We start from the raw sequence: 26,705 nt of genomic DNA on the forward strand, positions 1-26,705 counted from the left end.
AGAAACCAAGGTTGCCAGTGAGGACAGAAACTCAGCTGCAGGCCCTCAGACCAATTCCTTCAGTCAAAAGGCAGATAAACATCTCATGCACAGCTCAGGACATTCTGGACAGTCTCTGTCCTGCCACAGTAGGCGTCTCATGGCTTCGTGTTCAGCCACAGTAGGCAGGTACTTCCAGCAGAAAACCTCTAAAAACCTACTGCAGCCTACAGCTCAGCATCTCAAAGCAGACACAAACACACACACAGCAACTAGCTGGTGAGCAAAATGAAGCATCGAGCAGCTGAAGAGCCAGATATTCTCCTCAGGAGTTGCTAGAGTTAAAAGGAGAGGGAATGTTATCCAGTTCATTGATTGACAATGTTGTTTGTGTCAATAAGCAATTGTTTGCAATCAAGTTTGGCATAACAACTAACCACAAGTGATGTCAATGTTGTGTTCACAACTTAAATATATATATATTAAAAGTAAACGGACCCAGATTAGAACAAAACCATGCACTCAGAATAATAAATCAGTTTACCTGCATTGTGAAGTCAATAATAGGGGACTACATGTCCTAGCCGCGCGTGACGTCATCTTTACTCGACAGTTTCCGCGGGCGAACGTGTGACGTTTTGTTTTGGCTCCTCATAACGGACCTGCCGGCCCCTGATCTTCACTCTCATGTCAGACGGCCCAGGATGGATGACATCTGCCTCCTCTTCCTCAACATTTGTCTGATTTGCACTTGCGCGGCTTCACCGCCGAACTTCGTGCTGTTTTTCGCAGATGATTTGGGTTTCGGGGATTTGGGCTGTTATGGACACCCCGCTTCACTCACCCCCAACCTGGACCGCCTGGCTGCGGGAGGTCTGCGGTTTACAGATTTCTACTGCACCAGCCCAGTGTGCAGCCCGTCCAGGTACCGTCTGTAACACACACATGACTGACATCGACTGATTTCATTTAACCTCCATATCGACACCCTCTTAAAATAATGGCCTAAGTCATTTTTTCAGGTTTTTCAGGAAACACAAAAAACTCAACAAAAGAGTCACACTTTTGACATAGGCCATTATACAACCGGGGGTAGAATTGCATGTTCCCCTCAACTGAGGATTCAGGCGATTTTACCAGAGGTGGCCAGCATCATGAGGGGGTGATTTAGGCAAAAAAAACATTTTTGTCAAAACATGACTTAGGCCATTATTTTAGGAAGGTGACGATATGTGAGAGGAAGAGTCAGGTCTTAATGCTACTGCATTAACAAATTAGCACACACATTTTGATGAATTTATGATCCCATAAATCCCTTAAATCAGTGATTGATAACGTAATGTAACTTACTGTGTGTTACTTGAAAGTTTCAGTTGTAAAATGTGTGATAAAAATACAACAGTGACATTAATGCTGCCTAATGATTTGGATTCTCCCCCCTGGCTCAAATACTTAAATATTTGTTAAAATATCTATACGTCAGCAAGACTGTGAGCGTCCATTGGAATATTATGCAACCAGATATGAAGATAAACTGATTAATATGAACTCAGAGCTGATAGACACACTATAAATCCAGTTTTTAATTTCCTGTGTGTGTGTGCATGGCCACGAAAAAGAGAGAAACATTTTTTCAGAGGTGTAATTGTGTCACAGTTTGAAACCAGCACAGCAGAGTCTGGCAGTGTGGCTTACATTAAAATCTTCAGTTTATTACAACATTATAACATTTAGTTTTGTACAGTTCAACACTTGAGGGGGGAACTACCCATGGATCATGTAGTTTCAGTGACAAATGAGGAAATATAACCAGGAAATATATTACTGAAGCACTGCATTGCTCAACGGATTTGAACACCAAGATTGAATCAAGGTTCAGTTTCAGTCTCTAGCTCACTACTCAAACACTACCTTCTGCTTTACCCACGTTATGCACTGTCCAGTCTCTCCCATTTCTTTTAAATGACAGCCTTATTTGGTAACTTTGGCTTGTCAGGGCGTCCTTGTTGACAGGGCGTTATCAGACCCGCTCAGGCATCTACCCAGGAGTGTTGTACCCAGGCTCTGTCGGCGGTCTTCCTCTGAATGAGACCACCATCGCTGAGGTCTTGAAACCTCAGGGTTATGCCACCGCTGCCGTAGGGAAGTGGCACCTGGGATTTGGAGCCAATGGGATGTTTCTTCCAACCAAGCAGGGGTTTGACCAGTACCTTGGGATCCCCTACTCCCATGACATGGTCAGTGTTATTTAGTTTTTAAATGTAATTTGTGATGATATTTGTTAGAAGTATCTTCATGTCATTTATTTTCTCTAATGTCTATTTTAATATTTGTTCCTCTGGTTCCGTTTTCTTCTCCCAGGGCCCCTGTTGGAACCTGACTTGTTTCCCTCCAGATGTTAAGTGTTTCGGATTGTGTGATGTTGGCACTGTAACGGTCCCGCTAGTGCACAATGATGTCATCAAGCAGCAACCCGTCAATTTCCTGGACCTGGAAAAGGCTTACAGTGACTTTGCAACCGATTTCATTACTACATCAGCTGAGAAAAAACAACCTTTCTTCCTCTACTATCCCTCCCATGTAAGCAACAAATACACTGTGAGATAGAATACTGTTCAAGCCAGCAAAATAACAGTGTAAAATCAGAGCATTGCCCATGTCAGTTTTAAACTCTTTAAAAATGTGCGGAATAGTCCAGGTGAGGTTTTAAAGGCAATACAGTCCACAATGTTTTCAACCCCCTGGTGATGGATTATGGTAACTCAGTTCAGTGACACAGCAAATACTACAATAACAGCACATTCTTCTACTTCCTCGTCCAGCACACCCACTACCCCCAGTATGCAGGTCCAGGGGCGGCAGGGAAGTCTTTGAGGGGCCCATTCGGAGATGCTCTGTTGGAGTTTGACAACACTATAGGAAACTTACTGACAACTCTGGAGAAGACAGGAGTGATCAACAACACACTGGTTTTCTTCACTTCAGACAATGGGTTGGTTTTCCCCCTGGTTTGTTCGTATACGCAATGCATGATGTATTTGTCATCACTTTCTTACTGTACACTAACATTTTAACACACTTAGTAGTTCTGAAACAGTAGCGTGTTTATCCTCTGCTCAAAGGTCAAGTTGCATTATATCTGTGTCCTCTTTTACATTAGATTTATGGCCTTCTTGTGATAATGCATTTATTGTCTTTTATCTAATGGTGTGTTGTTCCTGTCTCTGTGTGTAGACCTGAACTGATGCGTATGTCCCGAGGCGGTAACGCTGGCCCTCTGAAATGCGGGAAAGGCACCACATATGAGGGTGGTATGAGAGAGCCGGCCATCGCCTACTGGCCAGGGACCATCAGGCCAGGTCAGGACACCTCAGTCAGATGCAAAAAGTCTAGACTGCATGATACTTTCAAAGATAAAAAATAAAAGCTTTAGTTTTGCACTAAACCAGCGCTTTCTGTATATAAAAATCTAAGGTAACATCAGTTTCCCCTTACAAAGACCACATTGGTGGTTTTTCATGTTTCAGCCACATGTACTGAGCCATTTTCAAACGGATACCAAATGTTTTTACACTGAATTCAGTATGAAAATAAACACCATAACGAAACACATGACTTTTGAGTGATTGCTGCTGCTCTCTCTTTTTTTTTTTCTGTATGCATCTCTTCAGGTGTGACTCATGAGATGGCCAGCACTCTGGATATCCTCCCCACCATCGCAAGTCTGGCAGGAGCCAAACTGCCCACGGTGATGCTGGATGGGCTTGATATGACAGAAATCCTTTTCAACCAAGGAAAGGTAGTGGCATCATACCTCACACTCAGCCTCACATATTGAAGTATTGTTAAAATCAAGATGGTGTATTGATTTTTTATCTTTAACCCTTGTTTTGCAGAGTAAAAGGGAGACGATGATGTTCTACCCCACAGATCCGACTGAAATGTACGGCCTGTTTGCTCTCAGGCTGGGGAAGTACAAGGCCCACTTCTATACACGAGGTACAGTAGGCTTCATGCATGCGATCCAGCATAATCACACGGTCAGAACTGAGGTGGTTTTGACTCCTGGTTGTTCATGTTTTTGTGCATCAGGTGCTACCCACAGCGGTACCACCCCAGACCAAGACTGCCCAGTATTTGCAGTTCTCAAGCCCCACGACCCCCCTCTGATTTTCGACCTGGAGGCTGACCCCTCTGAGCACTACCCTCTCCCTCTGATGGGAAGACCTGACCTCCAAGCCCTGGTGGAGCAGATCAAGACAGTTAAGGAGCAGTTTGATGCCTCCATGGTGTTTGGCGAGAGCCAGGTATTCAAAGGAACAGACCCCAACCTGGAGCCCTGCTGTAATCCTCAGTGTAGCCCCAAGCCCAGATGCTGCCAGTGTTGAGGGGACTGATTTTCACAACTGCTCATGAAGACACTGCGGGGAAGCCTGGAGGTACTGCACTGCTTTTACCCTAAAATTGCTCAGTGTATTCACAAGATGTGATGTTGATTTTGTAATCATGCATTGCTACTTTCTTGTGAACAGTTAAGTTTTCAGTACTGTTCATACTGAAGTAATATTGCAAACAATCTGATTCCTCAGTGAGGAGATGATTTTCTTGATCTTAATATTAATATATTTAAAAGTAATGTTTAACAATGTACTGTATATTTTCTGACTTGAATACATGTTTTATTAATTGATTCATTTTGTACTTTCCACTTCCACATTGTTTATGATGATAAAGATTTTAATAAATATATGGGTTTGTATGTGAATGTTTTGCAGCCCATTTTAATCACATAAACAGTCAAGAGTATATGTGAAGAATAAAGACAACAATAAAAGTTTAGGACATCAAGCATATATTTTATTCATAAGACCAAATCCATGACAAGGCAGAGTGATTTTTTTGTCATTTTTTTCTTTGTTTTTCCTTGAATTTTACAAGTCCATGTTTTTAAAGATACAAGATAGGATATGTTTGTTCTGTCACATACTGTTTTGCTCTAGGTATACAGTGAAGAATCTTGTTAATGTAATAAAGTCAAAAGTTTGGTTTAACTGTTAATGTATGTTTCAGCGGCTATATGGGACTAGATCATCCTCAGAGGTTGTTTTTGTGTAGCTGAGTGGAAAGAAGGATTTTAACTAGGCTGTAACAAGATAGAAAAACATAATCAGAAGCAAATAGATACGGATCAGAGATGGGTCACACTGTTGGAGCTCAAAGGCGATTACTATAATCGGCAAGACGCAATAATAGTTTCCAGTGGCAGCTGACTCAGTCACTATTCAGCTATAACCGCAGATTGGTCAGTAGTCTGGTGGGTGTGTCACACACTAATGATGTCACATCTCACAAATGTGCCCTAAATGTGCTGCTGAAGCCTGTTTGTAGAGAGTTATGAAGTTGGCAGGAACCCAAATGCCACCTGTGTGACAGATACTGAGATAACACCTTGTGTAGGAACATAACACACTGAAATAAAATTATTGCAGATCACAGATATTTACGGGTTTTTCTTTTCTTTCAGGGGTTTTTGTCAGGTTGTGATCTTTTTTTTATTTTTTTATTTATTTTTAATTAATGTACATATTCATCTCAGTAACATACTCAACATAAAGGACACAGCACTATCTTAGATTCGCTATTGTATATACATGATCTAACTGACAGCGATACATATGTAGATAACACCCCACCCCCCTCCTGCCATATCAGTGTTCAGTGCACATTTAACACTGAAATCCTGCAGATCTGAGGTGTTTGTTTGTTCTGGTGGACTGTGACTGAAAGCAACAGAACAAGATGCTAAACAGTGTCTGAAAGAACGATGAGGATGGTAGGGAGTGGTAAACCTCAAAGCCTGAAATTTCAGGTAACAGTTGATTGTGGTGCCTGCATCATTTTTTTAAAATATACCCCCTCCCATAATGTAAGGTGCTAGAAACTAAGCTATGATATGCTACAACAACCCCAGAGTAGAGAATTGTGTAACGTGAATGAGGCTTTAACCCTTGACCAGACTAAAAGCAATAAATAAATAAATATGGGAATATGAGGCCAACCTTATGTCCATCATAGTTAAAAAACAAGATCAAAGTCTAACCATTTACATAACTATAAAACCTCCTTTTTAATGCTTTATTAAAGGTTTGATTCCATTGTGATACCAGGACCAAGAATTAGCAGGACACTCACTGCACAGTAGGCACACTGCCATACAGCATTACTGGTACATGGCTACAGGTCAATCTAGTCCTTCCTTTTCCCTCGTTGAAACTCCCAAGTCAAAAGAAAACGGAGACTAGGACGTCACTGAAAACCAGAGTTAAACAGTCAGAGGTGTGAGAATATGGCTTTTCAGAGGGCCTTTGCTTTCTTTGACCTGAAAGTCACATCAATCATTGCAAAGCATACAGTGGTGCACAGTTTAACAGTTGAATGATTTCCTATGAAAGCTCCCCGTGGTGAAGGTCAGCAAACAGTGCATTTTTGAGGACTGGACAAAAGTAAAATGGTTCTGTCATATCATCCAAATGTGCTGACAGTTGCTGCGCCGAAACCAAGCTGAATAAAATAACGCAGGGCTAATGACATTCAAAGTTCATTCCAAGTCATTACTGCTTTTCTAAAATCTCATACACCTGCAGTTACTCCTGTGAGAGTGACTCATTATTACCCACAACAAAACTAAGAACAAAATCCCCTCCATCGGTCTCAACTGTGTGTTTCTTAATTAGTGTGGATGAGGCGCCTGTATGTCTACTTTCTATACATGTATTTACAACACACACTACATCTTGTACGCAACACAGGGGTAAGCTCGGACCAAGGACAGTTTACTGCACTCTCTCTACTTTGCTCCAATGCCACTATCAGTAGAAATCAAATGAGCAGTTTGTCAATATTGAACAAATACATATTTACAGTTAATTAAACGCCAGCCTCTTGATTCTACACCATTCCCGTACTGATTGATGAGCTGCTTGCCATTCATTTGGATATGTGTATTTCTTGGTGTGTCTGTGTGCATTAACCCTACTAGCCATGCATTGAAAAGTGAAACAGCAGTAGTAGGTATATTGTTTTCATTTCAAAAGAGGAACCTTTAAATAAACAGGTGCTCAGCGTCTTAGTTTTATATCATAGAAAAAGATAAAAGAAACAGGCAATCGATCCATCGAGGTGATGGAAACAAACAAAGAGAGAGAGATGGATGAAATCAGTCAAATGCCTAGCAGACTGTAGAAATGAACATCCCAGTTTTAGAGGGACACAGAGGAGTATTTTACAATGGAGAGAAGACCCCACTGACAGTGCCCTCTGGTGGTAAACTTGATGAATATACACAAGCTGTGGAGGAAGAAGGTGGTCCTCATGGCAACACTTCTTACTCTAGGTAGATGTCCTCGGTGGGGCAGGCGTACTCCAGATGTTCCTGGTAGTACTCTTGGAAGGCTCGTCTGCAGAGGAGACAGATGAGCGCATGACTAAAGATTCGCCTAACAGCTATTAGAGGACAGAGCATTTCACAGTCATGCTCTGTTTCTGGCAGTGAAAACAAAAAGAGTGCTCAGTAAACATAATGCAGAGCCACTCTGGCTGAATCAAAGGAGGGTTACTGTTTTTAAACAGGTTCTGCCCTTGTTGTTGGGTGTGCAGCACAGGGAGGGAGGCTGATAGATGAAACCGTTCAGCCCATCCCATTCTCTGCTGCCTGATCTCACTCCATCCAGAGACAGTCAACGTATCCGCTTCTTTAATTATTCAAATCCAAGCTCAAACACATGCACACACATAAAAGGCTAGTGTGTAAAAAATAAACCCTCAATCAGTGCTTACTTATTCAGCTACAGATGAGACTGATAAATGTGATATACAGCTAGTTAGCGTTAATTCCAAAATCTTTTAAGGGCTGTTAGTTTTCAGCATCTTGCCAATTAAAGTGCGCTTACAGTGTAAGTGGAGTAAATATATGAACTCAACTATATGAACATGGCTTATAATATAAAAAAACAACAGTATAAAAACAATGTGAAGTCATTCCTGTCCCATGGTATACACTCGATATAGAGCACTTGATATACTAATGTAATTTGGCCTCACCCAACACACTCTGCTACAGGTCTCATGGACTCCTGGGAAACAAACACGTGGCAAGCAAATCTGTTCAGCATGGGGTGCTTAGTGATGAAGCCAAAGTAGCTGCAGAGAGAAGAAAACAATATGATGCAATCAGTCGGGTGATACACTGTACACCGGTAGCATCAGGGCAGGATATCGGCGTGTTTGTTTACCAGTTGTTCCTCGGATGGCATCCACAGAACGAGATGTTCTTCATCTGGAAGAAGTGACTACATCTGTCGTACTAAAGATGGCGGGATGCAAAGAGAGAGGAGTTTAGTTGGAGACAAGTCAGGTTAAGTCAAGTAGATTTTATTTAAACCTGCACTTTGTGTCAGAGGGCTTCACAACCAACATAGCATACTCCCTCTATACTCTTGTTGTATCTGAGTTTGCATTCACAGTCTCAAGATAATTGTGTTTTATGGTATGGTTTCATACATGCGTATACAAATACTCCCTTGATTTACTCAACAATATTTCAGCAAGTTGTGATAAATCACCGATAGAGCATTAATCCATTATAAAGGCATTTTAAAGGAATTAGTGATTGATAGCAATTTACTGGTTGATTCATTCATTTGTCCATACCTCATCGAGGGTGTCATACTCATCCTCCAGGCTCATGATCAGTTTTACTCCTTGCAAACTAATCTCCAACTCACACAGAGAAGGAGGCCGCACATGTACCGTCCGTTTCCTCGATATCGCAATCTAACCGGCAGAAAACGTTCATGTTAAAATGAACGGGACTTCGTGATTCAAGCTGAATGTGCATATACTTTTTGTGATTGTACATGTGTTATGCTGTTCTCCACTACTTACCTTCTGCATGGCAGCACAGAGAATACCATTGCCTTGGTGATAAGGGACCTCGACAGACCCCAAAAACTGAACGCTGAAAGTCTCAATCCATGCTGGATTTCTTTTCATTCCTACAGGGTGTGATGTGGCCATACATACAGAACATGTGATTCTTCTGAGATTCACAATCAAACAGGGAAAAGGACAGTGGGTGTATCTCTCCACTCACCCAACAACTCCTTAGATTGGCCTATGACCTCATGGGCATAAAAGGCAGGGAAGATGCCCCTCTCCCCTGTCCGCATGTTGTAGCCTCTGTACCAGTAGTCATCCTCTTCTTCCTCCACATATAAAGGATCATCCACATCCAGCTCCAGCTCATCTGCATGTCTAGGAATGAATCTGCAGAGGGCAGCAGAGAGAGTGAGGAAAAAAAAAAAAAAAGAAAACCCTCTCTGTTAAACTGTGTCCTTACATGGTATCTTTGCAGCTGAGCATCCTATAGACTGGGCTATATTAGATCAGGAAGCAGCTGTTTGGGTTTCAGGTGACTCCCAGTGGGGAGCAGAGAGAGAGAGGAGTAATGAAACAGCTGACAGAGAAAGACAGTCGGTTGGGTGGAGGAGGAAGACAAAGAGCTATTAATGTGGAGACATGATTACTGAAAGAGGGCTGTGGTGAAACAAATACATAATTACACATGCACAACATGTACATGTATACAAGGGAGGAGCATGCAGCTTTCACACACACATTCAAATACAGGCGGTGGCAGATCTAATTATTACTGGCCACCCTGCAGTGCTCGAGTCCAGCTGTAACTTGGACATCTACCCTCCTCCTCACCAACAATATTAGTAATTCACAACTGCTGCATGACCCCAACAGGACACTGAAAGCCACGAAACCTTGAAGAAATCTTGCTTTGTTTATCCATACAAATGCAAGATAGTAATTGGAAAGCTGGAGCTAATGACATTCACGATTCACCGTACCAGACTGTTTCTACAATCAACGAAAACAACTATTATTGTTTGCAATATTTTATTATTCATCAGCTTTTTCGCTGTAATTCACAGCAAAATAGCTGCCACTGTTGTCCAATTTTTAAAAATGGCAATGTGTTCTGTATGTCTTCTTACCTGTAGACTGCTCTGTGTGTCTGGTCCCTCTCCTCTCCATTGATCGTACAGGAGAAAAGTCCAAAGGATTCTGTGCCTATGTGGCAAACAGACACCAGTTACACTGTCTTAATGCCCTGAAAACTACCTTTATAAAATGGAACTAAAATGGAACTAAAATGGAACTAAAATGGTAAATGTCCAAAATAAAATACACTCAATACTTTCATTTTTCTCTGAATGTTATTTGTTGAGGCAACATTTCTCATGTAAACTTTCTGTGAGGAAGTCTATATGAAGGCTAATTGGATTTGTCAAAAAAGAAATGGCAATATAAGGCTTTGTAATGAACCTTTCATTATGCAAATCACCCTTCATTAGAGATATAAATCTTGAAGCGAGACCACTGATTGATGATGGGTGTACTGGGAAGCAGAGCCCTCCCATAGGTCTTGTGTGGGCTCCTTGCCAAATTTGGAACACATGTTAATGCATCAAGCTGACAGTAATGAGTTAAACGCTAATACAGTATATTCATCCTAAGGACCATGAAGGGGTAATTTTAGCAATAATGCTGCTGGGCTGTAACATGTAGGGTATATCACTTCCACTGGCCTAAGTTAAAGGAGTTCAACATTTGTGTTCAACATCCCCTGGCTGTAGTTTCATACTTAACAGACAGAGTCATGGGTGGTATCAATCTTCTCATCCACCTCACGACAAGACATAAAATAAAGTATGTTTCCCGAAATATCTGATGGAATAGCCTTTTGCTTGACTTACTGGAGGAGCGGGAGGTGCTGTTGACGAACACATTGAGGAACTTCTTGGAGAATGGGAGGTCAGCCTCAGGGGAGGAGTCCTCAGAGGAACTGAGAAGTTCTTGCCTCACCTCCTCATCCTCTCGACCATAGCTCACCTCACCCGTTCCCAAAGGCTCTTCATCACATAATGTGGAAAGCTCACTGTCGTCACTCAGAACAGAGGTGCACCTGTGACGAGAAGATCTCGGTTTAAGGGTAGCCACCATAAAACTGCTGGTTTAACTAAGAGAAGGCAGACAATAAAGAAGGTAGCATTTACTTTGAAAAAGAAACATGAGCACTATTCATCCAGTATTATGCAATATTATCTCTAAAAACTAATTTTACAGTTACATAAAGATGCTGTGTTATCATCTACAGCTGGAAGGATTCATTATCTCTGCTCAGTTTAAACATAAAGTGTTACATTATGTTATTACATTGCCCCAGCATACCTTCTGAGGCTGACTAGTTCCAACGTAGTATTTTCATCCACCACTAGCGTGTACTTCATGGAGTCGTAGGCCAATCCATCATCTTCATTCGGTTGCCTGAGAGCCAGATCTTTCTCACACAGTGGGAGATCATGATCCGATATAGGATGGTCTTGCACACTGGTATCAATGGGCGGTGAACTGTCAAGCTCCAAGTCACTACCCCTGTAGGACTGCTTCCTCAAGCCACCCAGGAATGGATAAGAGTCCCCATCGTCCTCCTCATCGTCATTGTCTGTGGAGTAGGTAAGGCTAAAGCAGCGGTTGGTCTGGGAGGTGGGGATGTCCAACGTCAGGCTGTGTTTGACCTCGGTGATACGCTCGAGAGAGGCTGAGGAACGGCTCGTTGGCCTGGGTTCAGTCTCTCGACCTTCGTCCTTGTCGCTGACCACACTCTCACTTAGGCTTGGTGAGTCCAGATCCTTCGACTCCGTCATCATCAAGTCGTTATTGGGCTCTTCATCTTCCTCTTGTCTCCTGCCATTCTTCGCTGGTTTGTCTGTGAAGTTCTTCTCAGAGTCTTTAGTGGTATACAAGGAATTCAAATCTGTGGCTCCCCTCCCGTTATTTGCACAGCGCTCTAAAATCAGAGGGGTTATGGTGTCACCAGTAGGGTTGTTCATAAAGAGACGGGGACTTATCACCACTCCTTCTTTTGACGACTCGGCACTCCTCCTTTCTCCAGGCTCCATCCTTTCCATTCTGTACCCTTCACCCTCCTTCTCATCGTCTTCTGATCCCTCCATCCCTGCTTTTTTCTCTCGGTCCTCATCATTGAAACCATCTCCCTCTCCAATGTCTGATGATGGTGAGATGGTGTCTGACACAGAAACCTTCCTCTTGAAGCACTCCTCAGGACAGCTGATTGGGTATGAGCCCTCTGAGATCATCCTGTTGACCAAGTTGCTCAGCAGCCAGGGTGAGTCTGAGTTCTCACTCAGGTCATCTTCGCTTTCTGATTCTGAGTCTCCCTCACTTGTTCCATCATATTCGTCTGCACTTGGCATTAGCCTGGGTCCCACCGGCAGGTAGAAGGAGCGTTTGAAGCTCTCTAGGCTGTGGTCCGGTTCTATCTGGAGCACCATCTGTCTGGACAGACTGTCCTCACAGCACTGGGCTGGCGGCAAAGTCTCATCTGGGTCAGCCTGGTGCTCGCAGATCAGCTCATCATCCACATTATGCAGCCCCATCAGAGCTTGACCATCATCGTAGGACTCAGGAGGTAAGATGGGTGAGTCAACAGGGGATGGCGTAGCAATAGTGGGTGAGGGTAGAGGGGAAGGAGATGGTAGAGGAGACCCATCTTTGATTGGGTCAGGCTGGCGCAGAAGTAGAGAGGCTTTCAGTCCAACGATACCACTGTCCTGCTCTAACTCTGTATCTGGGTCCAGTTCCTGGTCTGATGTAGGCGAGCTGGCCTCCTCAATGGAGTTGGTGAGATGAGATGAGCGTCCACTGCTACTGTCGTCACTGGTAAGGTCCAGCTCTGTCTCTGAGATAGAGGAGATCATGTTGGACACTACGGGACCTCCACAGGCAAACGCTGCCTCCAGCTCCCCTTCAATGTCAGAGTCAGAGCCTGGAGAGCTCAGGTCCTTGTCCTGGTCTGAAGTTATGTAACCCCGTTGGTTCATATCAGCTATCCCTGGATCTGAGGATGGAGAGGTGGAGTCATTAGCTGCTGCCTCCACGGCAGAAGTGGCTGGAGCATCTGAACTGTTGGACTGGTCGAGAGCATCTGAGCGGCTGGTGGACACATAGCTGGAAAAGGAGGCAAGCTCAGAGGGTTCAATGGAAGGGAATTCAATGTATGACGACTGGTTCTCCTTACACACCATATCATAGGTCTCCTTACACATGAACTCCACTTCAAAGTCCTTCTCCAGCTCCTCATCGGACAAGGGTGTGTCGGCGCCATCGTTGACCCCCATGGGTGCAGTGGATGACAAGCAGTGACTGGTTCCATCTGGGTCTGGGTCATTTTCTGGTTCCAGACCTGATTCGCTGGTGATTGTGTAGGTGTCAGTGGCACGCCGGTTCGAATGTTTGTGATTGTGGTCACTGTTGAGGTCATGGTCCACCTCTGTGTCCGAACACTGGGAGTGCTCATCTACGGAGGGTACTCTGGTCTTCTGGATTGAAGGGTCAGCTTTTGGCTCAGTGACATCACCAGAGCATGGGTGGGACTTATGTTGACCAAATGAGCCTACAGAGATTAAAAAAAAACAAGGTGTGGAGAAACAAGAAAGGGCATGAGAGAGTGAAAATAGAGGATTATGAAGTAGATTATGTAGAGCAACTTGGACAATTAAAGAGCAAAGCTAGAAGGACAGAGCATGAAGAGAGATACAAGGTGCAGGTGCTTTCCTTAAGGATGAGGGATGAGCAAGTTCAGCAAACTCTTCTTAATGTGTGAGACGCTACTTTGATTCCCTGGTACAAACTGCTTTGTAAGAATCAACACGATGAGGTTTTGCTGAACTTTTATATCACTCAACAAGTCAAATTCACATCACATCACTTCATTTCACAACACGACACCGATGTTAATGGAATGAGCCCTAAGCTTGCTGGGCTGGCCTTCTTGTTACCGTATTCGGGCCTCTCTCGCCTGTTGCCCTCCATGTCGCAGAGGAGGGGCCTGTGAGGGGACTGGGGGTTCCCACCCTCCCCTGCCTGTTTTGGTGGAATACCTTTGCTCTGAGACCCTGGTGCCTGGGAAACTGGAGAGGCTGGACACTGGCCTGTCACATGGCTACCATCCTCCAGACATGAGTGGGTTGGAGACAGACGGCCTGGAGGTAGAGTAGATATTGTAATTGATAATTTATAATAACTGAGCTTTAGTTGAAGGCAACAATAAATGGCCCGTGTGGGACAATTACTCCACAAGTGAAAAGCCTTAAGGTGAAACATGTTTCAAGAAATTTAAATGCTGTTATATCTGATTTGGTGTTTTGAGAAATTGGCAATTTCATAAAAATTATTATTTATATTAATTGTAATCTATACTTAATTGTGAATTTGGTGCCTCACTTAAGTCAATCAATGTCATCAAGCCACAGAGCATCTGTGAGTTTCTGGGGGTTAATACAATCAGGAAAATCCCTCACTGACCTCAGAGTTGTCCAGATAAATAAATTAATTCTGTTGCTGTACTCAAAATGTTTGAATATTAACCAAAATAAAATCTGCACCATGTGTAGCGGACACACAAATGAATACAAATGGAAATGAAAACATATTCACTGTCCACACCTAATTTATTCTAGATAGCTAGACATGTACTCACCTTGTGAGGCAGGGTTGCGTAAGGAGTCCTGCCAGCTTCCCTTCTTTGGGGACAGACTGCTGTTGTTGTTCAGAGAATCCTAATAAGAGGAGAGAGGAGGGCGTTTTAACAAGCTTGTACATAACTGTTATGAAGACTAAACACTATGCATAATAAGTGTTACCTGCGACACAGCAGTGGTGAGGTTCAGTGTGGTGGGTCTGCTCTTTAGAGTAGCAAGAGTAGGGGAGAGAGGAGGGGAGGCAGAAGGGGATGGGGGCGCATCAGGGTCGACCTCTTCGTCCTCTTCCTCTTCCTCCTCGTCATCTTCATCTTCGTCGTCAATCATCTCAAACTCTTGGAAGTCATCCTGGAAGGAGCAGACTGGGTGGTGCATGTCACTCTTCTCCAGAATGAGGGAATCCTGACCCCAGAAAAGAAAGACAGCGTTAGTGATGTGCTAAAGTAAAGAATGCTCTATGTTTACACACACTCAGCACATTTCAGATGATAAATGCACTAATCAAAGCGTCTGCTGTTCTGACAGCAGAAGGGAAACTATTATGTAGCGAGCAAACACAGAGGGAAAAAAACGGCTACCTTCCACAGTGTACTACTTCCTTTTTCATTTAATAGTTTTGCCAAGAACAAGCCTGTCTGAGAGATGAAAAGAATGAGGCGAGCACAGATGGACAGCATGCAGCACAGTGTTCTTTGATTACACAGAGGGCGTTTGTAAAATACAGACAAACACACACATATACACACATCAAAACACTGTATTGGGCAACTCAACGTTAACAGCCACAGTACACTTTGCTGATATGTTCTTAATGCATTCTCAGGTATTGTGTGTGTGTGAAGCCATGAATACGTGTGTGTGTATGTGTGTGTGTGTGTGTAGGTTAGACTGAGAAGAATAAAATGAGAGTGGATCAATCCAACATCTCTCAGGTTTCAGATGGTTTACTGGAAAGTGGTGCATTAAATGATTTTGAGGTTTAATAGACCACACCTCCATAAACGTGTGTGTTGCCGTGTATCCTTTACGTTTGCCAGACACAAGGTATGTTGATGCGGGGGTTTACAAAGTACAGTGGATTATTGACACACACCTCACAATGTTAAAGTAAATACTAAAATACTAAATACTGAAGAAGAGGAAATAGATCAACTCTTGCTCAGTCTGTGGCCGCACACAATTGCTCCATAGCTGGGGGGTGAAATGTTTGATTTAACTACACTTTCTGATAATGTTTTAATGTTATAATTGCCCCAACAGTATTGAAGGTCTCTCACCTGCCTTTAACCCTACTGAGGCTCCACTATGAGGAGACCAAAGTAACATCACACCAACATTATCTCTCCACGATGAACCTGAAGAGTTGAGTGTTGTTTGTGCTTGATAAATAAATAAATAAAATGTTGATAAAGCTGGTACATCGTCATTTTCATAGACAGACTCTGTGTTCACCATCACGTTTTTTTTTTTCTGATCATTTCTCCCCTACTTTGACTTTATTTGACAATGCAAACAATAGGATTGATTATTCTGGTTTGTAGTTTGAACAGCGCTGCAGTTTCTTGGCGTTTCAGTGCAGTCTTTTTAGTGGCCGAATCAAAGCTGACCCTCTCACTCATCCACCACACACAATTCTGCTGACGCCTGGCGCATCCACTTTATGCCACAGCAACAGAAATCAACACTCAATCTATTACCCAGAGAGTATGCATGAATATGCAGACTTATAACTAATTAACATATCTATTTTTTCCCGTGATTTAGCTGACAAGAAATGTTTTGAATTGGTGCATCAGTGCAACAGACACAACAGACAATTATTTGTAAATAGATATGAATTCTCAGTTCTCACAACCAACTGTCAAGATTCACAGTGCGGTTTCCCCACACTAACCCATTACAATCCATCACTGGGGGTATGTGACATATAACTCCATTACAGTGTAAAAATCCAGGGATCCATCAATGGGGTTGTGAAAAAGCCACATCTGCCTGGGAGAATAATCTGCACTGTCAGGAGACATCCAACTGACAGGCAAGCTAGCAGGCTTCAAGAAAGAGAGAGAACTATAAATAAGAGTTGTGTGTTGGCGAGAATCGATCCCCACGGTCTCCAGTTCCCAAGGACATCCAGCCCTGTGACTGTCTCTCCTCTGTCACCCAGCGGACTTATGCAAGCATGCTCTACTGCTGGCAGGGGAGGCGCTGTAAATGAACTTAACCCTCTTACAGGCTCACAAGCATCAGAGATCACAAATGTATTCAATGTAAATTAAATTAGTCTAAAGGTAAATGGTATTCCATGTATCATACACAGACACACCCAAACCCATAAAAAACTGCACCAGTCCACAGTTAGAGACCCCCTTGTACGTCTTTTAAAAAGCTCATTTATAAAGTCCTTTCTGCTCTTCAACATCAGCTCGATAGGGCCGTGTCTGTGCATGCTGATCGGTTAGAAAAGAGATATCACTGTGACAAAAAAAAAAAAAAGATGAAGGCAGAGCGGCTTTTTCATCTCTAATTAGCTTGTTCAGCATGGCTAATTCTATACCTACTGACTGCTGCACATGAGAAGAGGCAGCTCCACTACACAGCACCGCCCTCAGCAGTGGAGAGAGCAGAGGCTTTGGGTTGAACTGCGGGGCCATCTTGCTTAATGAGCTGACCAGCTGACAGAGGCAGCACTGGACAGATCAGAGAAACTGAGGACACAATCCTCAAGCGAGTGCTGGCTGCACGGCCTTGTGAATGAAGAAGATGCCAGGGACTCATAAATCTTGGAGAAGAGAAGTGGAGGCTGAGAATTAAGTGGTGTTTTAAGATCTAACAGGCAGTGGGGTCAGCGGAAAATAAAAAAGAAAGTGATGCCAAGCAATCTCGCTGACTAGTATACAGCTGTTGACTGACCATGACGCTGGCCAATTAGTGCAGAAGTGCTGGAGTTGTCTGACCCCCAATGCCTTTTCCTTTTTGTATTTGGGAGATTGTCTATTCAGTGCATTAAACCATTCACCGCTGCATCGATGGGCTCTATATACACCCGCAAACTCATCGTAGATTTACGACATCTACAGTTTTTGCATTTAGCTCACATCTTGATTGATAAATATACATAGGAAAGGGAGGAAGTAACTATGCAAAACATCTCTACATTTATTTTGTTTGTACAATGATAGATAGAAAGTGTGTCTGTGTTTGGGTGCATGTACCACCTAAACCTGATTTACCAAATATAGCTTGTAATGTGGGTTAGCTTTATGCTGGAATGATTGTCTCCCAATAATGGAGACCACCCAGTGAGTGATGGCCTCCATCTATCAGAGTTTCTGTACATTTCCACATTTTAAACTTGGAGTAATGCCACAGCGGAGACAGACACCATTGCTCTGTCACACACTGAATTATGCATGTGCTCATGGTATTCAATCAGGGGTCTGGAGAGACAGAAGAATCAGAGGCAGAAGCAGCAGGGTGTGTGTGTGTGTGTGTGTGTGTGTGTGTGTGTGTGTGTGTGTTTGTGTTTGTGTTTGTGTGTGTGAGCGAGAGACTCAGAGAGACAAAAAAGGGAGGGACTCCCTCTGTTGGGTTGTCCCTGCTTATGTTTATATGCTGGATTAAAAAAAATGAAAGGCCAAGCAAAAACAAAAAAACAAATCACACGTGTGAAAACACGCTGTCACCAGTGACATCACAGATAGTAGGAAAGGATAGCCTGAGCCAGAACTGCTAAAGCATTTAGTCATTTGGCAAAAAATGACCATTTCCTCAGAGACAGAAAATCAGTCATTGATAACAACCCCATGAACGATCTTTAATTACCTGCCATCAGCTGCAGATGACAGAATAAGCTATCTGAAGGCATCTTGTGCGTGTCTATTTGTTTTTGTTCACATGTATGTGTGTCCTGCCGTCATAAAGGCTAAGTTCTGATCTAAAGGGTTTTGCAGATTAAGACCTGAACCCCATAACGAATTAGAATTAATCAGAGCTGGGGATTGGGGCCAGAGGATAATCTCACTGTTTAGATTGGCTGTTCCTCCAAAACATCAAAGACATGCTGCCCGATATGACCAAATCATACTGACATGAAAACCAAAAGCTTCTCTCTTCATCAGCAGAGTGCAGTGCACGAGGGAGGGACTGCTGCTGCTGCTGATGAGCTGACAAATGTCACACACCCTACTGATGCAAGCAAAATCAAACACCATGCGAAATACCCTCCACGTGAAATTCTCTGTCTCCTCTGCACATACTAAGAGGGCAACTGGGTGTGTGTCCTATCCATCCCATGTCAGCAACATTACTTCCTCTGGGCAATGATGTAACATAACAAGGACCGACACTCTGTTGTTTGTGAAGTAAGCAGTCAGGGCCCCTGTTGATGTGTGTCTGATGTGCGTGTTTGACCGCATGTGGCAGGTAGAGAGGAGAAAGAGGGCACTGATGCATGGTTTACTACTGTATGACCTCTCTGGCATGATAAAAAAAAAAAACACTCTCTAAATTCTTTCTCTCTCTGGAGGTCTCCTCACATGCTATGCAAAACCCAGCTTTGTTACAGAAGGGCTTTGCTGGCTATCCATAATGTGTTTTGTTGGTGGATTAAAGTGGAGGAAGCAAAAATATCTAGCACAGATTTATATCGAGAGCTTAAACCTCAGAACCAACCATCCCTGAGCTAAATCACTTCAGCAGTGAGGAGCAGAAGAGAGAAAGTCCGGGGACGAAAGCATTACTGGAGCGGGAGTGGAGAGGTGGCAGAGAACAGAAGAGGAGGGAATCTGAGCTCTGTCTCCGAGCAACACTCTGCATAGAGAGGGAGGGAAGGGAAGACATATGGGAAGGAGGGAGGGAGGGAGGGAGGGAGGGAAAGACGGAGGGAGGGAAGGAGGTTGTCTCTGCATAGCAGCAAACTGCACTGGGTCACCCACCCTCTGCTGCAGCTGTGGCTCCACGCCACCAGCATAAAACATTTACATCCAACAGGAAGGAGAGACAGAGAGAAAGAGAGAGAGAGAGAAAGACAGAGAGAGAGAAGGGGATGACACAATAGTTCTTAGAAACTGTGTAATTAAGGTCTAAGCTGGTCAGACATGTGGGCTGATATAGCTAATGACTCAATTATTTGCATATACTTCATAACACAGTCACATGAATATAAGGCTTAATGGAAGTGCTACTTAGAATTCATATTATATGTGGAGAAGTTTGGTGAATGTATCCTGTTTGCTCAGGTCCAGTATGTATGATGTTTGGTTATAATCTGAGTACATGGAGATTACTTCAGAAGTCTTTCACTTAAACATAGTCATGCCTGTTCCTCATCTTGCCCCTGGTATTATAATACGACGCTTATGGCCTCTTAAAACTGCAATGCTGGTAAGCTAGGTAGCCTGAAGATAAAAATCTGAAGCGACAGAGGTTATATAAGATATCCATATGCAAATGAGCAGTTCTCAACACTAAACAGCTATAAAAACAGGGCCAGACTCTCTCTTTCTCTCTCATATTCATATTTTTCTTGTCATTGATCTTACCATTTGTCTACTCATGCTGCTATTAATCAACTATGATACTGAAAGTTGTCACCAATAGAAACTGCAGAAGAGCAACAACAAACAGATGGCCCCTCTGGAATCATTATCCATAATATTTAGCAAACAAAAGACTTTCTCTGTTTTACACTTATAACTACTTTACATGATGCAATTGATACTATATGTGTAAGTGTTTACATACTGGAGATATAAGTCAACAAATGGGTAAAATATCAATAAATGGAACAACATAAAAACAAAGAACCTCACCTTCTCATATGGATCAGAGTCATAGTTGAGTCCAATCCCACAGTCATCTGTAATTTCAGAGAGATCTTCATCATCAAACTCCTCCAGGCTGATGTCGTGGGCAGGCCTGGAAAAACATGAGAGATAGTATATTAAGACATGTCATGAAAAAAAGAACACTGGTATCTGCAATATGGCTGTTTCATCAGTGAACGCTCCAGAGGGGAATTTCTCATTGATTCATGCCCACACACTGAGCCTTGTTCTAAGGGAAACCTGCTCTAACTCATAGCCCGTCAAACTCTATCTGGGTCTCAGTCTCATATGCAGGACACAGGCAGCCACGCAAACACCCACATCTTCTGTCTTCTTTTCCCTTATACCAAACCATGCTAACAAGGTGTGACACGTCAGTGGAGCTGAATAAAAACAGCAACACATAAGTACTGAAATTAAATGGCAATATTTCAGATTAGGTTAGCTGAATTTTATCATATATATGTAAGTACTGTGGATGTTATGAACAGAGTTGGAAGTGAATTATTGGCTGTTTCCTCTTACACCAGAGCAGGGATGTCACGAGAACAGATACTTCAGTAATAAGTCGATGCCAAAATTCTGAAAATGTGACGGTACCTGTTTTTCTAGAGTACCGTCATAAACTGATGGTACCATGGATGTAGTAAGTACTACAGATATGGTTCTTCTAGGACTGACAAGAGCAGTATAATAACTCGCATTTCATGTCAGACTAACAAGTGTCCTAGTCTGACCCTGAGAAGGCAAGCACAAGGAACAACAACAACGACAGGTGGAATGACAGCAGCAAGTGCAGGTGCAGCAACACCATGATTGGTGTATGGACACATTTTGCACATGACTGGATCATCGGGGACAAGTTATAGACAACGAAAAGCGACGATGCAAGCGTTGGATCAGGAGTTGTTAACTTTACATTAACAACATGTCATCTAGTGGTCATGTCCTAAAGTGTTTCTGTTATTGTTTGTGAATTGCGAGGGCTGACAATTGTTGTAACAAGGACACACACAATGGCTAACGTTAGCTCGTTTAGGCTAACATAGTGACCACTAATAACTGTTCAGTCACTGACCTTTCAAACTGCTGCTTGCATGCTGATTATATAGAGGTGTGTACGCACGCACACGTGCATGTGTGCTAGCAGACTCTTTGTTGTTTAAGTTGTTTGCTGTGGTGTGGAGTTTGGTATTGACAATCATGGCATTTCAATGGTATTGTTACCTACTACCAAAATTCTGGTATCGTGACATCCCTACACCAGAGTTTCTCAACTTCCATTTACAGCATCAGCACACAACATCAGAGAAGTGTATATGTCTCTGTAATGAGCCACGGCATTGCAAGTTTTCTTAATCATGCTCTGTCTCTCCTTTGCCCCATTAGTTTCAGTAGGCTCTCAGTTCTACAGCAGTTAGCTTGCAATGTGTTGAAGGAAATGCTGCATTGCAGCTTTCCCACTAAGAAAAGGACACTCCACATATTACGTATGGATGCAAGCTTACATCACATGTTCATATAGGGGTCCTTTCTACACAAAGTCATTGCTCCCATGGAGCAAGTAAGGATGTGCTGATGCATCTAATAGTGAAAGAAACTATGAAAACGTCACAGTAATCAGAGCAGCCCAAAGCTACTGGTCTACTTTAAGGTACAACACAGTGCTACTGAGAGAAGATACAGGAAAAAGGTAATCATGAAGGAGATATTAGAGGGTAACAGAGTGGTTTTCAATTCAAGTTATATAAAGTGTATATCATCTGCAATAGTCAGACTTTGATTATATAGCTCAAATCACAGAAAACAAAATAAGCAAAAATCTACTGCTGCATGTCCTTATGTTATGAAACTTTGATTGTATGATTTTTTAAAAACAAGGACTGAAAACATCCAGTCTTTAATTTAACAATGATAAGGAAAAAGGTATCAAATGAAAACAGTATTAAAAGTTATGATAAGTTGAACAGCACAAAAGGTTTTCATAAAATTGTGTGGTTAAGGTGCTGCTGATACTGAAGCCTAGATATAACACATTCATTTTCCATTTGCAAAAAATTACAGTTGCCCCCAAACTATTAAGCTTGACCTTGCTGTTGATATACAGTATATGCTTTATCTAATCAGGTCAAATTGTACTACTGTGGTAAAAGTGACGTCTTGAGGATTTACAACAGCTTGCAGACAATTTTTGGGAAAGCAACAGAAAGTTCTAACTAGACAAGGAAAAAAGACAGACACATTTATGATACTTCATGTGAGATTTTTCATTTGAAAAATGCAACCAATTCATTTTGACTGAATTCATTTATAACAAGCAACATTTGTCTATGGTGCTTTTATTTATGGTCATATAAGATTTAAGAAATGTACTTAAAGTGCCAAATTTAAATAAACATGAATTATTCATTGTCACCACTGGATTATTCCATTGGATATACCCAATTGCATAACATCATAGTATATCTTTGTTATATAATATGTTTAATTAGGAGGTTTTCTGGTGTGTTTGTGGAGCATTGAATGTTAGCTGTACAAATTAACTATGGATTCAAAGATAAAATTCTATAAGGGTCACGCTGTCTGAGCTGATATGACTGAAATTTTGATAACAGTCTGGCTGATATGGGACCAAACAGGTGTATATAAACCCTGTTCAGATCCAAGCTGAGTTGTATCCATCCAGGAGAGCTGTGTATGCAGGAGGGATCATGAAGTGTCTTGTTGCTGTTCTGGTCTGTGTGGTGCTCGCAGAGGGACTTGTCAGGTAAGGAAACGACCTTTTCTTAATTCTAGCGTGAAACAATTTTGACTTTAAGGAAAAGTGACTAAAAGTGGAAGGTTTTGCTTCCTCCTTCCTCAGGATCCCTCTGCGGAAGCACAAGTCTATGCGCGAGGTCCTAAGAGAGAAAGGGATCGAACTGCCTTACCAGGATCCAGCTCTCAAGTACCAACCCAATGAGTTCGCTGGCTCTGCCTACATGTACATCAACAACTACGCTGATGTAAGAGATCCTTAGCACCACTTTAACATACACACAATTTTCATGAGGCTATTAACTGAGATTTTTGCTCTTTCATTCTGTTCCTCTCTTTTTTCAACTCCCAACCAACGTGTTGCCCAGACCACCTACTATGGAGCCATCACCATTGGGACACCCCCCCAGTCCTTCGAGGTGCTGTTTGACACCGGCTCTTCCAACCTGTGGGTAAACTCCATCTACTGTAACACTCAGGCCTGCGGTGAGTACAAACCAACAGGCTTTACACAACAAAAATCCCTCATGTTACTCTCTTCAGAGCACACTGCGTGTGAAGAACTTCTCCAGAGGACTTACAGCTGATATAGGCAAAGCATACAGAGCTTTCAGTTTGTCATCTTGTTTCCAAGAGATTAAATAGCGTACACACATGGGATTTAGATTTTTAGTGTAATTGCAGGCGTGCCACTTAGTATTTTCGGTCTTAGGGAAGCATCAGCGACTGCGTTAGTTAAAATTCAGCTCATGAATTCTGTCATCAAGTGAACGATCAGTATGTCAAAAGGCTCCGAAGGACATGTTTATGGAAAAGGCTGCAGAGATAATCCAGATCTGTGCCATTTACAGACACACACAAAAAGTTCAACCCCCAGCAGTCTTCCACCTTCAGTGGCACTCGCCAGTCCTTCTATCTGCCCTACGGAGCTGGAAGCCTGTATGGAGTCTTTGGATACGACACCGTCAATGTGAGTCAAACCCACCAAACAAACAAGTAGCCTCATCTGTCCAACAAAACACTACTAGTATTTGAGTTGTCACCTTTTTCATTCACTTTTAGCAGACTAGACTAGACTGAGTCATAGGTACTGAGAGTACTGAGAGTATTACCAGAGAGCAGGCATTTTCAATATCACCTCAATATGTGTTGCCTCACAGCAAAAAACATCCCTGACTAAAGTGTGGTCAGAGCTGCATCATGCTGGAAAGCTTCAACACACAAAGATCAGTGCAGTGGTTTTCTGTTTCCTGTGTATTAAGTGTTGAATTAGTGAAAGGACCAGAAAATATATGGATTTTTATACACAGGGAACTCAAGGCAGTGTTAATATTTCAATGATGTAGCAATAGAAGAATAATTGTTATGATATGGTCTATGGATAAGGTCTACCCCATTCATTTATTGACATTACTGTTTACAGTTATACTTATCTCCAACAGGCTATACTTTGAATGTGTCATCATATTGGTTGGTTTTGGACCTGTAGGTTGGCGGGATCGTGATCAATAACCAGGAAGTTGGACTGAGCACAGACGAGCCTGGACAGACCTTCGCTGTGGTCAAGTTTGACGGCATCCTGGGCCTGTCCTACCCCGCAATCTCAGCTGGTGGACAGACCCCTGTCATGGACAACATGATGTCTCAAAACCTGCTGGGCACCAACATATTTGCTTTCTACCTGTCTAGGTAACACTGACGCAAGACTTTTATTTAGTAAAACTAAAGCTGTTACTGTAATGTATCCACACTACTGGCACTAAACAAATTCTCTCAACTTGTAGAGCTTGCAGCTAAGTTTTGATTGTCTGCTTTAGGGGAGGACAGCAGGGCAGTGTGCTCTCTTTTGGAGGAGTGGACGAAAACTTGTTCCGGGGACAGATCCACTGGACCCCTGTCACCTCTGAGACCTTCTGGCAGATCGGTGTTCAAGGGTCTGTGCTTTTCAACATATTGCAAACATAATTTGTCAAATGATCTCCTGATTATAAATGAGTATTTTGTGTCCTGATATGAGAGCAAGAAAAAAACAAAAAAAACAAAACTTGTGGTTCGTGTTTTGCCCCATAGATTCCAGATCAATGGTCAAGAGACTGGCTGGTGCTCTCAGGGCTGCCAGTCCATTGTGGACACTGGAACCTCCACACTGACAGCCCCAGGCCAATTTCTGGGTGACCTCATGCAGGAAATTGGAGCCCAGCAGAGCCAGTATGGAATGGTAAGACAAACAGACACAGGCAGGTGGACAGAAAGACTTTTGCAAAAGGTGAAACAATCAGAGAATAAGCCACAATTATTATCCCTCACTTTTCTTCCTCTGTCCACAAGCTGCACCATTTAAAAGTCATTATGAGCAGAGGAGGTGAGAGTCCCAATACAAACCTAAGCATTAAACCTCTCAAACAGCATCTCTTTGTTGTCTTGATCTCCAGTATATGGTGGACTGCAGCCAAGTCAACAACCTGCCTACTCTCACCTTTGTTATCAGTGGCGTTTCCTTCCCTCTGCCTCCTTCTGCTTACATCAGCCAGGTAAGTTACTGCTTAGCACAAGCATATATCTGTGTTCTGTCTGTGTTCACGTATATCCATGTTTTTGTTCTTTTTTATTTTTTTATTTTAACGGTGTACATGCAATGATTCAAATTTCCATTCTCCACCTCCCACAAAACCAGCATGGATACAATGACTGCGTAGTGGGCATCACGCCCACCTACCTGCCCCCTCGTGATGGTGAGCCCTCTTTGGATCTTTGGAGACGTGTTCCTCAGAGAGTACTACTCCGTCTATGACCGCACCAACAACCGCGTCGGCTTTGCAACAGCTGCCTAAGTGTCATCAGTGTAACCTAACCTGACCATAAACCTGATCAGATAATAATGATTACGTTTGTGTCCACTCAAACACCGGTAAGAACCTGAGGCGCTGGTACATCTCAAACATCTGCCGTCGTCTGGGCAATATGGGTTTAACTGCAATTAACATATTGTCACTGTAGTTGGAACTGAATATTCAATAAAAAAAAAGTTAGATGTGTCCATGAAATTCCATTATTCTCAGTCGGGATAAAGGTGAAAATATTACTGAACATTTTATCTTTCTAAATGAGCCCTCATTAGCATAACATCACAGGTCCTGGGCTGAGGGACATCAAAGGGGGTTTCTCCCTTTATAATTAACCTTGGGCCTGTGTGTGTGTGTGTGTGTGTGTGTGTGTGTGTGTGTGTGTGTGTGTGTGTGTGTGTGTCCGTCCAATCGCTCCCCACAAGTAGTGGCAGTTTTAAATGCCATATCCTGGGATGTACAAACACTCACAATTTTGTTCCAACATCCACAGAATCTGACAAATGTAATAATTAGTCATGTGTTGCCTCATGTTACATCAACAGTTGCAAGCCACTGTCAGCAGAGCACCTGTGATTGCTCATTCGCTGTTTAGGTTCATGCAAAACCACAAAGTAAGATGTAATTAAATCAGGATAAATTATGTTATTTATCAGATACACAACACA

At 42.7% G+C, this 26,705-nt stretch overlaps 3 protein-coding genes across 5 annotated transcripts in view; 2 read left to right on the plus strand and 1 right to left on the minus strand.

The window, feature by feature from the left end:
* Positions 1-611: 611 nt before the first annotated feature.
* On the plus strand, positions 612-5,037 carry arsa (arylsulfatase A). Its single transcript, XM_023428312.2, has 8 exons — positions 612-904; positions 1,976-2,216; positions 2,341-2,559; positions 2,802-2,971; positions 3,214-3,338; positions 3,651-3,778; positions 3,876-3,978; positions 4,072-5,037. Exons 1-8 carry the CDS (start codon positions 684-686, stop codon positions 4,365-4,367), a joined length of 1,503 nt encoding a protein of 500 aa, XP_023284080.1. The 5' UTR covers positions 612-683; the 3' UTR covers positions 4,368-5,037.
* The window catches only part of mapk8ip2 (mitogen-activated protein kinase 8 interacting protein 2), a 28,619-nt gene continuing 6,728 nt past the window's right edge, over positions 4,815-26,705 (minus strand). The window contains exons 2-14 of one of the 3 annotated variants that reach the window (XM_023428310.2): positions 20,423-20,528; positions 14,775-15,014; positions 14,612-14,690; positions 14,013-14,114; positions 11,281-13,525; positions 10,806-11,014; positions 10,044-10,119; positions 9,131-9,303; positions 8,923-9,032; positions 8,689-8,811; positions 8,271-8,341; positions 8,080-8,178; positions 4,815-7,436 (exon numbers count right to left, since the gene is read on the minus strand). In XM_023428310.2, the coding sequence (XP_023284078.1) occupies positions 7,364-7,436; positions 8,080-8,178; positions 8,271-8,341; positions 8,689-8,811; positions 8,923-9,032; positions 9,131-9,303; positions 10,044-10,119; positions 10,806-11,014; positions 11,281-13,525; positions 14,013-14,114; positions 14,612-14,690; positions 14,775-15,014; positions 20,423-20,528 (3,706 nt within the window). In that variant the 3' untranslated portion in view covers positions 4,815-7,363. Of the gene's footprint in view, positions 7,437-8,079; positions 8,179-8,270; positions 8,342-8,688; positions 8,812-8,922; positions 9,033-9,130; positions 9,304-10,043; positions 10,120-10,805; positions 11,015-11,280; positions 13,526-13,910; positions 14,115-14,611; positions 14,691-14,774; positions 15,015-20,422; positions 20,529-26,705 lie in introns of all 3 variants that reach the window. The other 2 variants (XM_023428309.2, XM_023428311.2) reach the window with 2 other exon arrangements.
* LOC111671242 (gastricsin-like) lies at positions 23,125-26,231 on the plus strand. Its single transcript, XM_023428316.2, is given in 10 exon segments — positions 23,125-23,204; positions 23,301-23,442; positions 23,563-23,680; positions 24,046-24,164; positions 24,684-24,883; positions 25,012-25,128; positions 25,265-25,412; positions 25,627-25,725; positions 25,869-25,931; positions 25,933-26,231. Coding segments are annotated over 10 exon segments (1,155 nt in total). The 5' UTR covers positions 23,125-23,148; the 3' UTR covers positions 26,026-26,231.

Source organism: Seriola lalandi, unplaced genomic scaffold, assembly GCF_002814215.2.
Source record: "Seriola lalandi dorsalis isolate HSWRI2012SDOR001 ecotype SW California unplaced genomic scaffold, Sedor1 jcf7180002054873, whole genome shotgun sequence".
NCBI lineage: Eukaryota > Metazoa > Chordata > Actinopteri > Carangiformes > Carangidae > Seriola > Seriola lalandi.